The 19435-nt window shown below is 46.5% G+C and overlaps 1 protein-coding gene, 2 long non-coding RNA genes and 1 other non-coding gene across 4 annotated transcripts in view; 1 reads left to right on the top strand and 3 right to left on the bottom strand.

The window, feature by feature from the left end:
- LOC149367108 (phospholipid-transporting ATPase ABCA3-like) overlaps window positions 1-13555 on the top strand; it is a 96465-nt gene extending 82910 nt beyond the window's left edge. The window contains exons 26-27 of the mRNA XM_089554179.1: window positions 8849-9071; window positions 13292-13555. Coding sequence (XP_089410305.1) covers window positions 8849-9071; window positions 13292-13540 — 472 coding nt within the window. The 3' untranslated portion in view covers window positions 13541-13555. The remainder of the gene's footprint in view (window positions 1-8848; window positions 9072-13291) is intronic.
- The window catches only part of LOC149367099 (uncharacterized), a 434438-nt gene that overhangs the window by 48680 nt on the left and 366323 nt on the right, over window positions 1-19435 (bottom strand). The gene's annotated exons all lie outside the window — the stretch shown is intronic.
- Window positions 2954-4446, bottom strand: LOC149367110 (uncharacterized). Its single transcript, XR_016286962.1, has 2 exons — window positions 4318-4446; window positions 2954-3094 (listed from the first exon to the last, which is right to left on the bottom strand). It is a non-coding gene; the product is annotated as an uncharacterized LOC149367110 (long non-coding RNA).
- Window positions 7581-7651, bottom strand: TRNAG-GCC (transfer RNA glycine (anticodon GCC)). The gene has a single exon. It is a non-coding gene; the product is annotated as a tRNA-Gly (tRNA).

Here is a 19435-nt window from a genome sequence, read left to right as displayed (position 1 = left end):
GACCCTTCGCGGATGCAATGTGCCGCTAAGAGTTTTGTGAGATCCTTTATCGAATTTCACATTGCCAGTCCAGTCCCCGGACCAGGACGAATTTTTCTTTAACTACGAAGTTTCTGAGAAAGCTGTATAGCTTTCCTTTGTAGCCGTATGGCTGCGCTCGGGTGGATGTCAATGAGTAATTACTCCCTTATTACAAATCTACTCCACCTTGGGGGATTCCCCTAAAACATTTGGCCAGTCCTGAAAATATAGACAGGTGTATCTTGCCACGCTCCACGCACGGCTCGATCTCATATACACAAGAGTTACGATGCTTACTGCTGAAACAACAACTGTCCGCTTCTTGGCAATAACTACCGTAAGATGGGATCTCGAAGGCTGCAGTGGACTCTTAGGTTTTTTTGTGCGCCCAGGTGTGCGCATTGCAGAGCTCTGCTCTGGCTGTAATTTTTTGAATGGGCCGGACCCACGCGAAAACCTGACCTACTTGGCGCCTAAGCTTTGTCACTGGGGGAGTGAAATCGAAAGAAGCTTGTGAAATGCGTTTTTGTTTATTTTTCGTGTTTTCAGTGAAGTAAGGCGCGCGCTACAAAATGGCTCACAGGTTACCTGCATACGCATTCTTCCGCGAACGACGTTGAAGAATAATCCGGTGAAATGTAAGCTCCCCCTATCACCACGCGGATGCGCACGTGGTCACCGCACGCGCTAGCCTCAAAAACATTGCGCTGGTTTGTAAAACCTTTTTCAGACAGGGATTATGTGCAATGAAGAAAACGTTCTGCACTGCAGACATGTCCACAGATCGGTCACACTTAGTAGCTTAGGAGGTTTGGAAATGGACTGATAATGGAAACTACTCCTAGCATAGTTATTACGCGGGGAAATCCTCTACTTGCGGCCCATTCCAGCCATTTTCCTTTGCGTGAGGAAATCACTCGATCGTTTGAAAAACAGGCTCCATTTTCCATGCCGCGAAAAGTATTCATAGTTGCCATTTGACTCCAATGTGTCCATGAAGAGTCACGGAACGTCATTGTCAAGCAAGACGAAATATTGGTAATTAGACACCATCCAATACTATTGCCAAGACAAATTCATTATTTTTTTACTTAGACACCGGCATAGGCGTGCGCACAAGGGAGGGAGGTGCCCCCCCCCTCCCCTCAATCGTCTAAGCCCCTTAATCGCCAAGTCTGCCTCATACAATTACTTGTCGGACCTGTTCCGTCACACTTTACAGTGCAGTGCTATGTCCAATCAGGTTTTTTAGTGGCCGAAGACCCATGATGTTGCGTTCAAGAACTGTTTACTGCCCGGATCATTTTGAGGCAAGCTTTTCATGTTCTTTCTTGCTGTGACAGTGAAAAAAAAAAATAAAAACAAATCTGTCACATTTGCTGGGGTTTAGAGAGAATGGAAATTACTCTGGAAGCGGGATGTTACATTGATACTTCAGCGACGCAGTGACATGCCTTCCTCTGCCAGTACTCACGTGGTGAACAAGGGAGCCGAAAGCCTCAGTGTGTTTCAACAAGAGGGCTGTCTTAGTCAGGATGAAGACAAGACCTCTTGTGGAAACTCTGGCAAGCACCCTGAGCCTTTCCCCTCCCTTCGTTCACATTTTGGGTGTGAAGGAACCAGCGGCTTATCCTCTCTATAGCATATATTCCTCTGCCGATGTTAGAGATTAAAATAGAAACGACTGCTGAATAATGTCTTGTATATTTTGAAATTACATCGCATGAAAAAAATGTTCTATAATCATTCCTCACCTTTGCGCTCCGTTCTGGCCGTAAGGGCCTAGGAGAGAAGGTTGGGAGTGGTGGACACTACGCTGAAACATGGCTCATTTTCATGGAGAACCCTGCGCACGCCTATGGACACCATTCAAAAACTTCTCTAAGGATCTTAGCTGATGCTGAACAGGCACTCATCGTGTCAGCAGCAAGCCTGGAAGCGCACGTGCGTACCATTCAGTTCATGGAATATGCGTGATCAGTGACCAGTTTCATCGAGCAGTGAAGCTGTGAAAATTGGCCGAATAGCCCGACAAAGCCTGGGCCGCTCAGCTGGGGTATCTTTGCGACACAGGCTATGCTAGGGGAGCCATGAGGGCAGTCGGCTGCGGCAGTAAATCTCGCAACCCCTCCGTTGTTAGCAAACAAGGAAAGAGTGAGTGAACGTGAATGAGAGTGAGCGGTATGAGTGTGAGTAGTTGTGAGTGTGAGTGGTTGGGAGTGCGAGTGGTCATGAGTGTGAGTGAGTGGTTGTGAGTGCGAGTGGTCATGAGTGCGAGTGTGAGTGAGTAGTTGTGAGTGTGAGTGGACATGAGTGCGAGTGTGAGTGAGTGGTTGTGAGTGTGAGTGGACATGAGTGCAAGTGTGAGTGAGTGGTTGTGGGTGCGAGTGGTCATGAGTGTGAGTGAGTGGTTGTGAGTGCGAGTAGTCATGAGTGTGAATGCGAGTGAGTGGTTGTGAGTGCGAGTGGACATGAGTGGTTGCGAGTGTGAGTGGACATGAGTGTGAGTGTGAATGAGTGGATGTGAGTGCGAGTGGCCGTGAGTGTGAGTGTGATTGAGCCACCTCTATTGGTGCCGAGGTATGCCTAGCTGCAAGGGTCACAACATAGAGAAAGATATTGGTAAAGAGCGGACACTCCCATAGGGCCCAGCGGCCCATTTGACTGCAGCGCACCAAGCGGGCGGAGTCTCATAACATCCGGTTTCGGTTTCAACGCGCGCAGTTTGAATGTCTGCATGCGCTGCGCCTCGCTGCCTGAGACGACTTCCGGTTCCGGTTTCAGGGGCGCGCGGTTTGAATGTTAGCATACGCCGCGCCCCGCTGCGCCGTTGGCAGCGTATAATTAAAGATTTCGAGTGCTTTTGACCAGCCATGAACGCAGCTGCATCACAGCCTTTGCCAAATATTAGCACTCCACAAAAGACACCAGGTTCTGAGTGAAATGAGAACATTTATTTTGTACAACATAAACAAAGCCGTGGGATGCGGAAGATGGTTCCTGACCTCCTGCTCAAGGTGATCCTGTTGCGGCACCACGGCACACAGCAGGTGTTGCCGACGGGTGGCATCAGCTGAAAAATTCGCAAGTATGGTCATTCTCAGTCTCCTTATATTGTAACTCTGTAAACAGTGAAAAGGTGCGAAAGCGGCGAGGGAACGAAATTACGAGCGGAGTAAACATGTTTTTGCGAAACTCGCGTGCTGAACGTCGTTGCGCAAAGTACAATACACATACCGTACTACACGGCAGATACCAATCAGCTTTTTGCAAGCATTTCTACATTCCCTGACGTTATTGTCTACCTTCTAAAACCTAGGTGGACAGCAGAGTACGCGGTTTCTTCGAGAATATTTCGTACAAAGACGGCCACAACACGGACTACGAACCAGAAGTAGTACACAATGTGTTAGGAGCACTGAGAAATACACGGGTGCCACGTATGTTTTAAGAAGCATAGAAAAATTAAACTATCGGCGCAACAGTTCTTGGTTTTCAAGCTCTTAAGAGTTTAGAAAGCCCGACGCGTTGCCTTTTTTTTCCGGTTTTCAAAAGCGCATCCCTGTGTTGTCAATGCACGGGCGAAATGTGCGTTTCCACGAGCGCAGATAACGGACTCTTTCACACATACTATATACATACATACGTACTACAAGAGTAAGGTTTTTGAGCTTTTCGTGCGTCATCTTTTTTTTTTCCACCAGTCTTGAAAACTACGGTCCCGTACTTGCTGCGCGGGAACGGTCGTTTTCGCCGTTCGCCCACTTTCAAAAAAGTACATTTTAACCTTACACCGACAAATGTCACCCATAAGAAGTTACATATTGTCGGGGGCCATACAAAAACGTGACGTCCCGAGAAAGCGCGAAACCAAGCAAAACTAACCGCTAGGCACAGCGCGTCGGGCCACAGGCCGTGGGCAGGTTTTTTTTTTTTTTGTTTCTACGCACCGACCGGCGAAGCTGCATCATGCAGCATCATTCCTCCCGCCGCTCCCGCCACGGCGCAGCATGACACAGCGTGCGCGCGCCCTTCACAACTGCGCCGGCGTACTAAGCTAGAGTGCTCGAAATGCAGCGTAATTTTGCATAAAGTGCTTGAAATGTAGCGTACTTTTGCAAAAACAAAACATTCCTTCCTTGACGTTGTCACAAACTGCAAGAATGCCGTGAACAACAGCCGGCTGGCCACAGAGCGAGCGCGCCGCTTCACGAACTGCAGACAGGCAACGGCGGCCGGCGCGGCCGCCTAAATTGCATGCAATACAGCGTACTTCCACAAATAAACGTTTCTCACCTTGCCGCCGCCATAAACAGGAGGAGTTCTGCGTCGAAGGGCAAGAGAGACGAAAAAAATTGCGGTCTGCCCGCACGAGCAAATACGCCGCACGCTTTCACGCGCACAAAACAGCCCCCACGATGTTCCGTTGTCTGCCACTCGGATGGGTCTGAGCCAGGGTTGCCAGATGGCTCCGACCTCAGGTAGCCAAATTGGCCTCCGTAGTAGCCCAAATGTAGCCAAAAGCGAAATTTTTGCGTAGCCCAAAAGTAGCCAAAAATATTTGTTTTTGTGACGACATTTCTTAAGCATATTGAATTAATTTTCGGCAGGAATATTTACATATTAGATTTCTTTCCCGCACATGATGTCTGAAGGGGTGCGCACGGCGTGTTCTTTCCGTTGTTATGTTTCGCATCCATCATGTGCGCTAACCAGTGCGGCTAACCAGGTGCGCTAATCAGGTCCTAAAGATGGGGCCCCAGTTCCACTTTGCAGGCGCGGCAGTAGGCCATATCACCTGAGGCAGGTGACGACAGCCAGTCTGCACGCGGAAAAGAACGGCGGCGCTATATAACGCAATCGCAGCTCTAGTTTAGGAATATTTCAGCTTTTAAATGTTCGCGCGCAGATTAGGCACATCGACAGTGAAAATACCTTACTGTATACTTACGCAGCCTCACATTTCAATTTTATATGCTTGAAGAGAAAGGTTCTCACTGAGAGCGTCACCTCAATTAAAGCATCTAGCATGCGCCTTCTTGAAGCTACATTCCGCCTTCGTTAGTTACAGTGGGTTCCGCGCCGCGCCGAAGGATGGCTCCATGGCTCCGCATGAGTGCACGCAGATTACGCAACGGACACGGCGCTCTCGCGTCGCTCGCAATGAATCTCGAGGGCTGCACGTGTGCCGCTTGAGGCTGCAGAAAAAGCGTAGGCTCTTGCGAGTGGCGCGCTTGCTGTGTCCACTACGAGAATAGGAAGAAACAGAAAAAGAATTTATTAATGTGTAAGCATTACTTGCCTCATGCGTATCTTGAGCAGAATGTGTCCGCAGAGCCAGGATAACAAATGCAAGAAAAGGACATGTCTGACGGTGGGTTTCCAACCAGCCACCTACTGCAGCCGACGCGGGCGCCCAAACCACTAGGCCACGTCTATGGTTAACGGTTAACATGTGAGGATCACGAAACCAGGCAACAGAAGCGAAACAGTAGCATTTAATGCTTACGCATTTAATGCTTACTTATTCCCTGTGTATCGTCCTTTGCGTGGTTTTCGTTATTAGTTAATGCTTACGCATTCGCACCACGAAGGGAGACTTAAGTTCTCTTAATGTTTTCCCTCTATTCTGGTACCATGGTCACCCGTGGTGCACCGTCAATGGGAGAACGGTTACATGTGCAGATGGCAACAGTCTATGTTCGGTGGCACGCGCGCGCGGGTGGCGTTAGTTCGCGGATTAAGTGGAATCTATACGCCGTGAAGTGTTTCCGGGGGGCAACTTTCACGTAGTGTCCACTCTTTATAAAATAAATCGAAAGGCCATGACCCTTGACCACATGAAACACATAAGCTTTCTCGAACACAGCGTTTACATATTGTCATTTTGTAGCAGACGCGCTCAATTCCTTTTAGCCTGCATTTTGATTCCAGCATGCCTTTTATTTCTGTCACTGTATAATTGTAATAGAGCACATTATAACTACTTTAACTTTTTTTTTTCACGCATGAAAAAGATGTAGCCCAAAAGTAGCCACATAGCCAAAACGAAATTTCTGACGCCAACTCGGACAAAAAGCAGCCCAATTTGGCTATTAATAGCCCAATCTGGCAACCCTGGTCTGAGCCATAGAGTTTCTTACTACTACCTAGAGGGAAAGCTGGCGGCGCTGCACTTCAGCCAACATGGACGCTCAAAGCATCATGGGGCGGTGCATAGAGTTTCTTACTATTACCTAGAGGGAAAGCTGGCAAGCCGTCTATGGGAGTTTGCATGGAGACCCCACGTGACCACCTCAGCCACCATGGGCGCTCAAAGCATCATGGGGCGGTGAGCTACTTGTTGCGGAACTGTAACTTTTGGCCAAAAAATAATAAAAAAATAAAGCTGTTTGATAGCTACAAACGTCCTAACATTCAATATCTTGTCTAATGATTGCAACAAACGAGCAGAAAAGCATTTAAGTGCAAAGTTTGCCCAAAATTAGAGACGACTCGCTCTCCTATTGGCCAAGTGATGAACACTAAAAAAACTAATATTTCGTAATTAACAGGCGCACTTTTAAAAGTAAATATGTTTTCAAAAAAAATGTTGTTGTTTAGATACTTTAAGAGGTTTTTTAATGGCATTTCGGAAGAGTAAAACCTTTTATTGGCGTCGTGTGTCGTCGCGTCTTCACTACTATGGCTTTTGCACACTGCGTTCGCGCGAAAGTCGTCTGCGCACACACGAACTACGTTTTCGGAATGAAACGCCTTAGTACTGCCACTCTGTGTTCCCGAAAAACTACGACTGTGCCGCAACAAGTAGCTCACCGCCCCATGATGCTTTGAGCGTCCATGTTGGCTGAAGTGCAGCGCCGCCAGCTTTCCCTCTAGGTAGTAGTAAGAAACTCTATGCTGAAGAAACGTCACGCCATGGGTACCCACCGCGCGTAGGCAGCTATCTAGCGCAGGTTTCTCGGTTAGGAAAAAACTCACAACTGTTACAACACAGCAACAAACCGCGAATTCAGTTCGAGGGATTCAGGAAAATCTGACCTCTCAAAATGCTGTTAATTCAGACTATCACTAATTCGAGGTTGTACACCAGTAGATCCCGAGAACTAATCGCAATCACCGCGGCCGTTGATCATCTCGGTGGCATTTTCGCTCCACCGCTAGAGGCGCGACCACCGCTCAAAGAGCAAGAGCACTCTAGTGTCGTCTGCATACTTCGTACACCAAAAACCAAACCTCGTTGGCTTCATGCACATTACACACGCTCATCAACGGTGCAAGCATGACAAGTATTTTTCTTTCCGCAAAATTCGTTGTAAAACATTTCAGCAGTCTGACAAAATGAGCTCGTGCAGTAGCATAAGCAAGTGGCACTGACAGACACCGTGCCCTCTCCAAAAATATTCGTCCGTGCTACTATAGCTCACTTTGAGGAACACAGCGGGTTCTGGCGCCGTACAGCATACGGTCAATAAAAAGTAGTTATAAGCGCAACACGTGAAAAACCGTACAAAGCGAAAATTATACTTATTTCAGTACCGGAATGGAAAAAAAAAAAGTGCGTCGGCCGGGAATCGAACCCGGGCCACCCGCGTGGCAGGCGAGTATTCTACCACTGAACCACCGACGCGATGTTCAAAGGGCGCAAGTTACGGTGAAGCACTGTGTGAAGGCAACGGCTCTTTGCCTGTTGCTGACGCGTGACCTCTCAACCCCGAACCTCGCCCCAAAACCCAACCCACCCGGGAGGACTGGGAGGCAGCCCTGCTCGGCTGCTCCGACCTGGTGAGCCAGAAGGCCCTGGTCGAGCGCGCCCGAGCCGCAGCGGTCGCCAATGGGCTCCTGTACTGAGGGGCGCACCTAGTGCTTGTGAGAGGTGGCCCTTTCCGGAATACCTCAAACTCCCTCCCTATTTTGCAACAATAATAAAGTTTTTCAGACAGAGACGCGTGACCTCGGCCAACACCCATGGTGTTCGAACTAAACTCAGAATTGTTACTGAGAGGTGAGAGGTTAGCATCTTTTGTGCAAGTTGGAATGCTGCCTAAAGCGACCTACTAGCTTTTCCCAGTGCCTGCTCACTTGCTTCTAATCCAGCCAATACGTAATAGTCTTTCAGGCACTAAAAGTAACGAAGTAGTCGAAACCAACCATGAAGTCTCTACATCAAACAGCCAAAGCTGCATGCATATTTGCTGCATCCATTTCAAACAGAAAACTAAAAAGGAGCTTTTCTGCACAAGCTGTGATTTTTGTTAGTGAATTTTCTGGTTTGTGATGCACAGAGCATACTGGTAAGGAGACAAATGTGTATAAGAGAAAAGTATAAAAAGTACAAAAAACTTCATGGATCGCAACAAAGATCAATATGACAGGTGCATGCTATGTCTGAATGCAAGCCTCTAGCTACAAGAATATATGTAAACAAGGAAATAATAAGGTTGTGCCAATTAAGATAATGCACGGAACTGGCTCCAAATCTCTCAGCAGTCACCTATATGTAGAAAGCTACAGTGCTTGTGCACTGTGAGCCGGAAAATGCTTTGCTTCACTGTGTTCACATCCTTAATGAATCACTCAGCCCCCAAGACAAGAAACCAATCTTTGGTCAATGCAATGGAACTGAAATGCAGAGATCCTCCCCAGGTGGTCCAAAACCCCCACTACAGTACCTCTCTCTTCTTTGACCCCCACTTTCCTGTCTTTCCTTACAGTGCGGTTCAGGTGTCCACTGAGATATGCGAGACAAATCCTGTGCCATTTCCTTTCCCCAAAAACCAGCATATTAGAACTCGTGGTGAGCTGTCGCGTTGCTTTATGTGTGCAGCATGTCGCACTGCGAGGTTCTGTGCGATCGCGTGGCCGTCATGGAAGCCGGAAAGATCGAGGCACTGGGCGATGCGCTCCAGATGAACCAGAAGTACGGCCGCAGCTACATCGTCACTCTGCGCCTGCCGCCGGAGAGGCGCTTCGACTACCAATTCCAGCGCGTCCTCGTCGAAATGATGCAGGAGGAGTTCCACCAATGCAGTTTCGGCTACAATTACAAGGTGCGCCCCCGAAACCTCTGCCCAATATAATATATAATCACCCACCTTCTTTCCTTCAAGCTTCAGAACAACAGATATAATATTGTCGCTAAATGCGCCTATGCTAATCAAGCAGTGTTATTTCCTGTTTAAAGCAGGAGTTCGGGACTGGCTTGAAACAGCTTGACGAAGTCCAGAACACTTCCATATAGAGAAAACAGTAAGACGGCGGCCAGTAATATATACTGAAAAAATAGACAAGTGTATCATATACTACTGGGTAATATACAAACAATGTGCGAAAAATGGCAACGAAGAAATGGTCGGCACAGTATATCAAAAACGCAATGGGCAATCCTAATATGAACGAAAGAAATGGGAGTCATATACAACTTTGCAGTATTGTATGGCAAAACCATTTGACGTCTGCACGTCAGCTGTGATTAACCTCTAACTATACCGAATATATGCTAAGATACATTTGCATAACTATACTGAGTGATTCGTTTTATTCAATACAGTGTATTTGTTAGTTAGTTATATTGATTTTAATGGCGCAAAAGCAACTGAGGCTATGATGCGCCAAACACAAGGTTGGAGTTTTTGTTAAAGGTGAAGCTTTTTATACTTAGAGTTTGTTTAAAACACTGGCTTCCTTGAGAAACCTAAAAATACATGAGATTTCAACCAGTGCATGATCGCCTAAAAGTAACATGGGGTGTAATGGAAGTCTTTCCTATAAAATGTTGTAAAATATTTCTTTCTTAGTTCTTCTAGTTTGACACGTGAAATTAAAATGTGGTTCACTGTGAGTTCGGCACCGCACATTTCACAGAGAGGTTTGTTTTGTTTGGTTAGCAGAAAGCTGTGCGTGAGGTGGGTGTGTCCAATGCGGAGCCGACATAAAATAACTTCGGTAAAACGTTCTTGATCCCTACATGATTGCCATTCCCCTAAAATTGGCTTCACATAATGTAGTTTGTTGTTTACGTGCTCTTGCCATGCAGCTTGTGAAATACAGTGAATTTGACTCATATCAATGAGTTGACTAAAACATGCTAGGTTTACCATTCACCCAGTCTTGACTTGACAGGATACGTGATAGTGGACCTGTCGACTGCTGCACTACCTTCCATTGCCTTTGACGCACTTCAGAACTTATCTGACTGTGCTTTGCCTTCGAGAATTTTCAGAACACGTGTGTGGCTTGGCTTCAGATCTCTGGCAGGCTTCGCCTCCACTAATCCTTTCTTCGAATTAACATTTTACATCCAGGCTTTCGTAGCTAAAACTTCGAACCAAGAAAAATTTTATTCCGCAAAGAGGTCGAAGGGAACCACCATATTCAATACCCGGCTGCGCGAAGCACTATTCAATACCTGCTGTTAAAACGGCAAAGAGTTGAGGTGCGAAGCTCCTGCACGCTCACGCCACTGCTTAAACCAATTCACCCGAATGTCTTGTAAATACCTACAGCTTTCTCTCTGTACCACGCCGCCTGCGAGCGTTAAAGGACCTGTGTGCCTTCTCAAGCTTGCATAATGGTCCGAAATGGTGCCCCATCAAACGCACATGGGCCTCCAACTACTATATTATTTGCCTTTTGCAAGCATATGCAGGCTATCATATCCTTCTTAGTGGTATATCTTAATGAGCATGTTGTATTTTTTCAAAGTTTCCAGGACAAGGGGTGTGTTGATAGGCCCTGCCTGCGCTTCGTACACCTTGTATGCCTTCTGGTGGCGAGGAATAGTTTTCAGGTTGGTCGAGGGCAGCATAATGGCAGCCTGTTTCTGATAACGCTGTTAAATTTTGGTCGTAGAGCAACCCTACTCTCCAAACATCTGGGTCACAAGGATCTTCATCCACGCACTTTAACTATATTAAAGCTTTCCTCCCCAAGGAAGGCAGTAGCACTCCACTATGTAGCCTCGCACAAAATCTCCTGGTCGTAACTTTTAAAAGGGAAAGCATAGTACTCGGAGCCCTTTGCTTTCTAGCTTTTTTTTCGTGATTCAAAAGTGCAGTTTTGGTCTCTCTCCAACATGAAATTCAGGTACGGATAGGGTTTTCCAAAAGCAGTAACAAGAGTACACGTTCATAAATGCCGGCAGTTTATTGAGGCAAGTACACTGAATTCTACACAGGTTATATGCAATTTCCTATAATGCAGGTTCAGCTGAATGCATGCGGAAAATATGTGTTTGGGAAGGTGGGCTTCTTGAATAAAAATCGGGCCCAATTTCACTTCTATGAAATAAGCTCTGGTTGAGAAAATTCGCCTCTACCCGAAAACAAAGAGCCTAGGTGTGCGAAAGGAAGACTGACCTGGGCAGCGTGCGCAGTGATCTGGTGGAAACTCTTACAGCAATAGCTGTCCATGGCTAATTCAGCGAAATCGTCGTCTCTGTAAGCGCCCCCTCCCTTTCCACTACTGCCCTTATTCGTGACAGCCATGACTACCCCCAACCCATGGCTGATTACTGCATCTGGCAACTCCATCAGTCAGCGAAATGAATTCATTACAGTTTACCATGGCGCTAACAGCAGTGCACAGACGCAGGTAAAAGCAATATGAAAGTTAACACCCCAGCCCATGGGGATGCGAGCCGGTGGCACGCTTGTGGCATTTCTGAACGCTGACACGCCCCACACCCGTGAATGTGATGCGACAGCTGTGCACGCCACAGTGTTCATGCACTGTTCTAACAATTGTAACTGTTGTAAGAACTGCACGCACACAACGTCGTGTCTGCAGAGGGGCGTGCCCTCAGATTTTAGAACAGCCACAGGCGCTCGATCGGTCCGCATCGCCAAGGGCTGCCGCATTTCCTATCATATTACTTCTACCTGTACATAGTGACATAAGCCAAGCAGGCATTGCACATCCACACCCAGTGTTACTAGACGCTTCGGCTAACATCATGCCTTCTGCAAAACCCCAGATATCACTAAAACTCGCTTTAACTCAAGGGTAAAGATCCGCCAAATTTTACTGCAGCTGCTGTTGGCACCATGTTTCTCGTTTCGCAACACAGCTGTTGATGGCTCATTCCAGACGTAAGCGGTGTCGTTGGCGCAGCACAGCACGTGACTGCTGTATTGCATGTAACCGCGTGCCAATCACGTGATTATAAATTTAAGATTTGTTTTCACAATCACGATGTCATCGCTCACTAACATCTTAGATGCTTCCGATTGGTTCTGAAAAACACGACATCACTCGGTGACTTCTTCGACGCTTCTCACTGTTATGAAGAACATGGCGTTAGTGCTCAAGTGATCTCGCAGGCACCTCTGATTGGTTCTCCGATTTGGTTACGTCATCACCATATAAGGCACCATAGTCCCTCTGTCACTCGTGAGTGATTTAAACATTGATATCTGAAAAAAGCAAGAACATCAGCACTCACAATAACAGCTTAAAGATGATGACACCGGAATGTACAGCAATGCATGAAATAGTGATTTCATTTCACACACAACTGCTCCACTTTACTAACATATTAGCGACTACCGTAATCGTCGGGTGCATTTCATGCGACGTCGGTGTCAGTGTAATGCACCAAGTGCAAAGCGTCATGCCGATTCGTCGGAGCATGTAAAGTCAGCCATGTCATCTTGGTGAACCGTGGCTGACTGGCCACACGCGATTTAAGTCACGCATGGCTTCATGAGAAAGCGTCAGGATATTGGTAACAATGGAGTGACATAATGCGTGACATTGTGACAACGCGCCACACTCATAAGCTATAATTCCAGCCACTGATTGGTCCAAACACCATGATGTTACTGATGACAAATCTGTTTAATATAGATGGACCCGTGGATATGTATGGATGAATAAGCAAAAGTGTGTTTGTGCCCAGAGTTAATGAGCACTTCGATTGTCCTCAGCGTGCCGCACAACCTCAGCACTCCAATGAATTTGCATTACCTGAGGGGAGAACATCCTAGTCGAAATAAAGAGGAAGAAATGGGCTAGGGCAAGGCACGTAATGCAAAGGCAAGATAACCGCTGGTCCTTAAGGTTAGCGGAGTGGATTGCAAGAGAAGGCAAGCGTAGCAGGGGGCGGCAGAAAGTTAGGTGGGCGGATGAGATTAAGAAGTCTGTGGGGATACAATGGCCGCAGTTAGCAAAGGACAGGGCTAATTGGAGAGACATGGGAGAGGCCTTTGGCCTGCAGTGGGCGTAGTCAGGCTGATGATGATGATGAACGTCTGGCGAACTCTTCGCCCAGGGGATGATGAGCTTCCGCGTGGGCAAGACGTACACGAGCTGGAGCGAGCTGTTCACCAAGATGGTGGCTTTCAAGAGCAACCAGGAGCTGCCGGAGTTCTCGGTCTGCGACATCACGCTCGAGCACATCTTCGTGGGCCTCGCGCGCCGCCAGATCCTCATCACAGGCGTGCGGCCGCACAACTACCTCAGTGGAGGCCTGAGCAGACTGCCCTCGCGCGTCATCGAGACGCCTCGCCGCACCTACTAGCAGAAATAAAAGCACTGAAAACAGAAAAAAATACATTCACTCCTTGTGTGCTCCCGATTGTGAACTCTGGATGATGATCTTACACAAGGCTTCTCCAGCGTCTATTACAGACATACCGTATTCACTTGCATAATTAGCCCCCTCCCCCCTCTACTTTGGCTGTAAAAATGGGCAATTTTTCTCCCTCGCATAATGAACGCTTCCTTTTCCCTTGGTGTGCTCAGTTTTCACACACTGTAAACTACGTAATACTATAAAGCCCCATATAGGGAATGGCAAGGATCGCCCTGTTAGGTGGGCGGATGAGATTAAGAAGTTTGCGGGGATACAGTGGCCGCAACTGGCAAAGGACAACGTTTGAACAGATATGGGAGAGGCCTTTGCCCTACAATGGGCACAGACAGGCTGATGTGATGATTTTGACACTCCCGAGTAAACTTTATTCCACCAACCCTTTTTTCAGTTTATTTTACCGCTTCAATTTTTTTCTGGTCATTTTAGCCCTCGGAATTCACACCCGCTGATCTCTTAGGTTATCTCTTAGTGATCAGTGAATGCATCCTCCCCTCTCCACATGGTCACCTGCCCAGCATAATAGGTGTGTTAAGTGGTAAAAGATAAACTCTGCTGTGGCTTAGTTAAATCATTTCTTTTTTACAAAATTGCGGAAAAGCTGACAAAAACTTTTTTATGCGTTAGCATTACAACGCTCTTTCCCTGGGCTTCCAGCGTCTGAGCCTCCGGGACATGAATGAGTGCAGTGGGGTCATGTGGGAGCCCAAGGACCTATGTGTCCCAAACTCCCCTGTTCCAAATGAAGTTTTCATCACCTCCCCTTGCAGAGAAAGTGTCCGGCAACGCCGTAGTGTTGTGTGCACTTGCTACCTTCGACCACCTGCCACAGCTAGCAGGTGGCAAAGTGGAGGGAAGGAAGTTCCCTCTCCACCTGAAGGGCAGAAGTGGAAGAGGCCAGAAGGTGAAAAAATGTCCGCCGTCCGGTGGCGTAGTGTTGTGCCCACTCGCCGCCTGCCAGTATGTAAGAGCAGCAATTAAAAGCAAGGATAAGACCTTATGCTAACGCATTGTCATCGCATAAAGATAATTAAGCACCGCCGTAAAATTTCCCCAAAAAACTTTCGTAAAAAGGCTGTGTTTCCCACTCTGCTCTTGACAAAAAATGAAAAGTTAGGTGCAGTTCAACTACTCTTGAACCTGGCTAGAGAGCGAAAGTTATGGAGTATCCAGGCAACTATACGGGGCGTGGTGTCTGTAACGTTGAGTGCGTTCCGGACACTGGATAGGCAGCGCACCCTCCCTGCCACAGGCATTTAACAGGAACATTACAATTCATTTTGCACAGTTCAAACTTTATTTCCAACGACTCGTTGGGGGTCATGAGGCAAAAAAGCTGCCATTGGCAGCTTGAGGGTGCCTGATGCCCGTACAAGGCAGCAGCATATAGCCAACACAAATGTCTGAACACATGTGCAGTTACACTTTCACATAAATTGACTCATCGAAACACATTCAAAACACATCAAAACACAGCACAAGAAGGTATACAGCACGAAAAACAAAGGCAATTAAAATACAGTGAATACCATTAGCTGCACAAAAACTGGAATGAGAAAAAAATTTGACGTGTCTGTTTTCTATCACATGCGCTTAAGTCAAAATTTTCAGATGGTAATTTGTTAAGCAAGCACGGCAAGTTGTGCGTGAGCGACTGTAGCATATAATTTGTACGCCTGCGTGGTATCAGCCATGTCTCAGATCCACGGGTGCGACAATCACTTTTCTGTTTCTGCAACTGCGAAAGGAATTCTATGAGGATCTTCAACTTTTCATTGGAAAATAAGTATGAGTACAGTAGACGGAACTCGTAAATTTTTTCGACGCTTATTATGTTTGCATTGTGATAGGCATATCAGCGAGAATGGAATACCTTACTGCTTGCAGGTGCTTACATGAACTGAGTCTCAGCGACACGTTTGACATAAACCATCTTATTCATTGGTGTTTAAAGATAAGTATGTGGCGTTTTTGGCACTGTACCCTGATGAGTTGTTGTCCCCAGCAAGCTTGGACCAGTGCCGTCTGCTGAAGCCTGTCAAGCAAAATCCCCGCTCCTCTTGCCAAGCCTTAAACAACAAAAACTATGTGCTCTGCGAAATAGGGTTTGTGGCACAAACATCAATATTCAATCCTAATGTGCAACTTCTTTGTTGTTACAAGTAAATTATGCTGAGAAATACTTGCAATGATTTACTGCAGGCACAATACAAAATATAACTACCTTGTGGGCTGCCAGAAACAAGCAGCAGCAATGTGGCCAGTCATAAGTCCTCTTGAAGAAGCAGGCAATCCCAGCATTTTGACAAATCTAAAAGGGCTGTCTACAGCCAGCAAAGAATACTGTCACAGCTAGGTCAGTGTTGCTGCAACCTAAGCCGTTATGCTTGGGCTGGCTGAACCGTGCATGCAAGTGGCCATCCTGGCATATGGAGGTGACAATGGACAGTCAGCACATCTAAAATTTTTTAAATGCTTTCAATAACACTGTTTTCCATGCGTGCAAGCACTTCAAATTAGCTTGTGGTTAGCTTGTGGTTCAAATTAGCACTACCGACATGGTACAACATTTTTACAAGCAATAAGCAGTGATTTCAAATGCAAATCCACAGAAAAAAAAGGCCTTTTCTGCAATGGTGGCAGCCTTCACAAAACGTTGTGGCAATATGAATTTAGCATAGATCTCTGCCTATGTAGACATTTTTGCACACCACATTCTAAGCACTTTTGCAACACGTAGCTGTAAAAAAAAAAGTCACATGGAAAGAAAGCTCACCTGCACATGAGTTGAGTTTATTAACATTTTAGTTCTCAGTACAGAAAACTGACAAACCATTACTTGTACGCCTTCATTGTAGTTCCGGCAGGGAGATGACACGCATTTCAGAACTTGACTCTCTTTTCTTACCATGGGAAAAATGAGCAGTTTTTATATGTTCACTTTGCTACCTTTTACTGAAAATAATTTTTTTAGTCATACTACACATGTAGCTCATCAAAATGAAGCCACACAGATAATAGGCATTAATGTAAAATTTTATATGCTTAGCTTTGATCAAAATTCTATATTTCTAATGCTAAGCTTATAGCATGAAAAAAAAAATTCTGAAATATGAAATTAAAACAGTTGCATAAAGCGCCTGAAAAGTTCGAAAGCTCTGACTCACAAACACTACGAGCTACAAAAACGTCTTTGTGCTCCTCATAGAAAGCAGATATTTTTTAAAGATGTTACAAAAGCAAATTTTTTTTCAAACTTTTTTTTTAATGCGAAGGCATTATATGGTTCATTGGCAAGGAAACCCAGTGGCATTGACCAGCAGCACTGGTCCGAAAACCCCCTACTAAAATCACCATCGTCTTGCATGACATCAGCAGTAGACCATAAGATAGTGATGTCTACAATAAAGAAAAAAATTGGTGTGGTTTAGCTCTGGTTAAGCCTGGTTGGTTGCGAAAGCAATACAATGTTATGCTTGGTCACATCCGCTTGGCTTCATTCCGTTTAGTTTGCCTAACCCCAGCTTCTGAACTCGATACAGCTCATTTAGGTGCTTCGGCTTCTCGTCGTTTCCGCAGTCGTTCTTCTCGTTGTTTTTCCATTTCTTGGGCACGTTGTAACCTCTCTCTTGCATTCTTCCTAGCTTGCTTGGCTGTCGCCTTAGAGTTAAACTGTTCAGAAGCAGTAGAACAACTAGATTCAGATATAGACTCTTCGTCGGTGACTTCCATGGCGAGACTCCTTGAGAAGCGCTGCATGACTGGCTCCTCCTGGCTGCGGTGGAGAGAGCAAACTGGTGTCGCGCGTCGCCATAGAAATGGAGAGGCTGACGTCACACCATCTGTTAGATGCGGCGGCAGCTCCACAAGGAGCAGGGGGTCCACGGGCCACAGGATGAACGGTTAGACCTGGCGTAGTATTGCCGAATGCGAAATTTCTTCCGAATGTGCAGGGATTTGAACCAAGGACCTCCAGACAGCATGGTGAGAACGCAACCCATAGGTCACAGAATCACATTGCCTCTTGGCGAATGAAGGTGAACCTGGAGTATGCATTTCATTGCGACTATATGCTAATGCATAGTCATGTGATTAGAAAAGAAGGAATCTTTAATGAACTTCCCAACAGAGCTCACGATGAGACAACGCTTTCGCATTCAAAGGACGTGAGTAGTCTTAGTGGTAAATTTTTTTTTATATGCTGGCAGAATAAAAAAAAAAAAGGCTTGATATCAGTAGGTGCTAAAAGCCCAGGTGGCCCAAGTTCAACTTATCCGGCCGCCGCGATGGCTCAGTAGTTATGGTGCTTGGCTGCTGACCCAAAAGACACTGGTTCACAGCTGTCAAATTTTGATGGAGGCGAAATTCTAGAGGCTTGTGTACTGTGTCATCGGGTTGCCGAAATTTCCGGAGCCCTTCACTACGGCGTCCCTGGTAGCCTGAGTCGCTTTGGAACGTTACACACCCATAAACCATCAACTTCCTTATTACAAATATATTCTTCTGATACATGTCTTATAATAAATTACCCTGAGATCCATCTGCACCAATATGTCACTACACACTGAATGGCAGTGCGGTCAACAGAAGTGGTCGACATCAATACACACCTGTTTTTTTTTTCATGATTTGTGTTCCAATAGATCTTGTTCTTGGTTCCACAGTTACCTGTGTTGACTTCGTTTCAACATGAATGTAAACTAGAGTCCCTTTATCTTTCCTGGACACAGACCCATTTAAGCTTGGTGCAGTTCCATCTGCAGGGTGAGGAGATATGAACTGATGTGAAAAAACGTGCAGCTTTAGTGTGAGCCCCCTGAATTGAAGATTAGAAAGCGTTTGGCTCAGGTCATGAAAGAAGAATCTCGGGATGCTACTTCCACACATGGCAAGCCCTAAAGGCCGTCCTGACACTAGCAGTCGTACTTGCGTACGCAACTCCTCACATTTTTTTTTTCTCTTTTATAACGCCACTGTTTAGCACATGATAGGCTTCGTAGCTGCTAGTGGGCCGACCCCACTGAGTGCACGGCTTGCACAAGGCACATGTTCTCGGGGAGGACGAACAAGGCATCTAGACACACGAAGAAAATTCTCCAGTGCACAAACGCTCTCGGCAAATACACACCAGCACTTGCGGAATCTGGCGCCAAGCTTCCACAGCTGTTGGCTTGTAAACTTGCAGTTGCACACTCCGACTTGACGCTCGCCTGTATTATTTGATCAAATTATTAGACAAGTGGGCATACCAGCTACGCGCCAACTTTCCCGCCATGTTCTGGGCAGCACGGGGGGTGTATATGCTCGGCAATTGCATTAGGTTTCAGGTAGGATGGTTCGATGACAACATTGTTTGAGCATGCGTGGTCAGATGTATAAGTCTGCGTTCATAAGAATAAACCAGTTAGTAGCGCCTGTGTGTCTCTGTGTCTCTTTGTTGTGGTTCGTCCCGTGTTGCGCAACCTTCACCTTAACAGCGGCATGTTGTACGAGTCCAGAGGGAAGTGAAGGGTGCTGTCCATCTCAACCGAAACTCTAACGCTCGGCCCCTTAACTACACATTGACCACTGTCGCTGTAAAGAAATCGAAACACTTTCAAGAAAGGTACGCGAGGTGAGAACAACCGTTCAGCCACAAGATCTAGCTTTGGGTGCGTAGACGTACCCGTTTGTAGTAAAGCAATCAGGGCTCTTGCACTTTCTCACGGCTTCCAGACATGTCCGACGCAGCAAGAAGGCCGACACATCCGTTTCTTCAAGCGCCTCCGCCACCAGTGCACAATGAGCTGCTCGGATGGGACGCAAATCCTCCTTACGCGACAA

Source organism: Amblyomma mixtum, chromosome 1 (genome assembly GCF_055824585.1).
Source record: "Amblyomma mixtum isolate Tamu chromosome 1, ASM5582458v1, whole genome shotgun sequence".
Taxonomy (NCBI): Eukaryota; Metazoa; Arthropoda; class Arachnida; order Ixodida; family Ixodidae; genus Amblyomma; species Amblyomma mixtum.
Note: the sequence above shows the minus strand (reverse complement) of the source record. Positions and strands in the feature narration are given on the sequence as shown.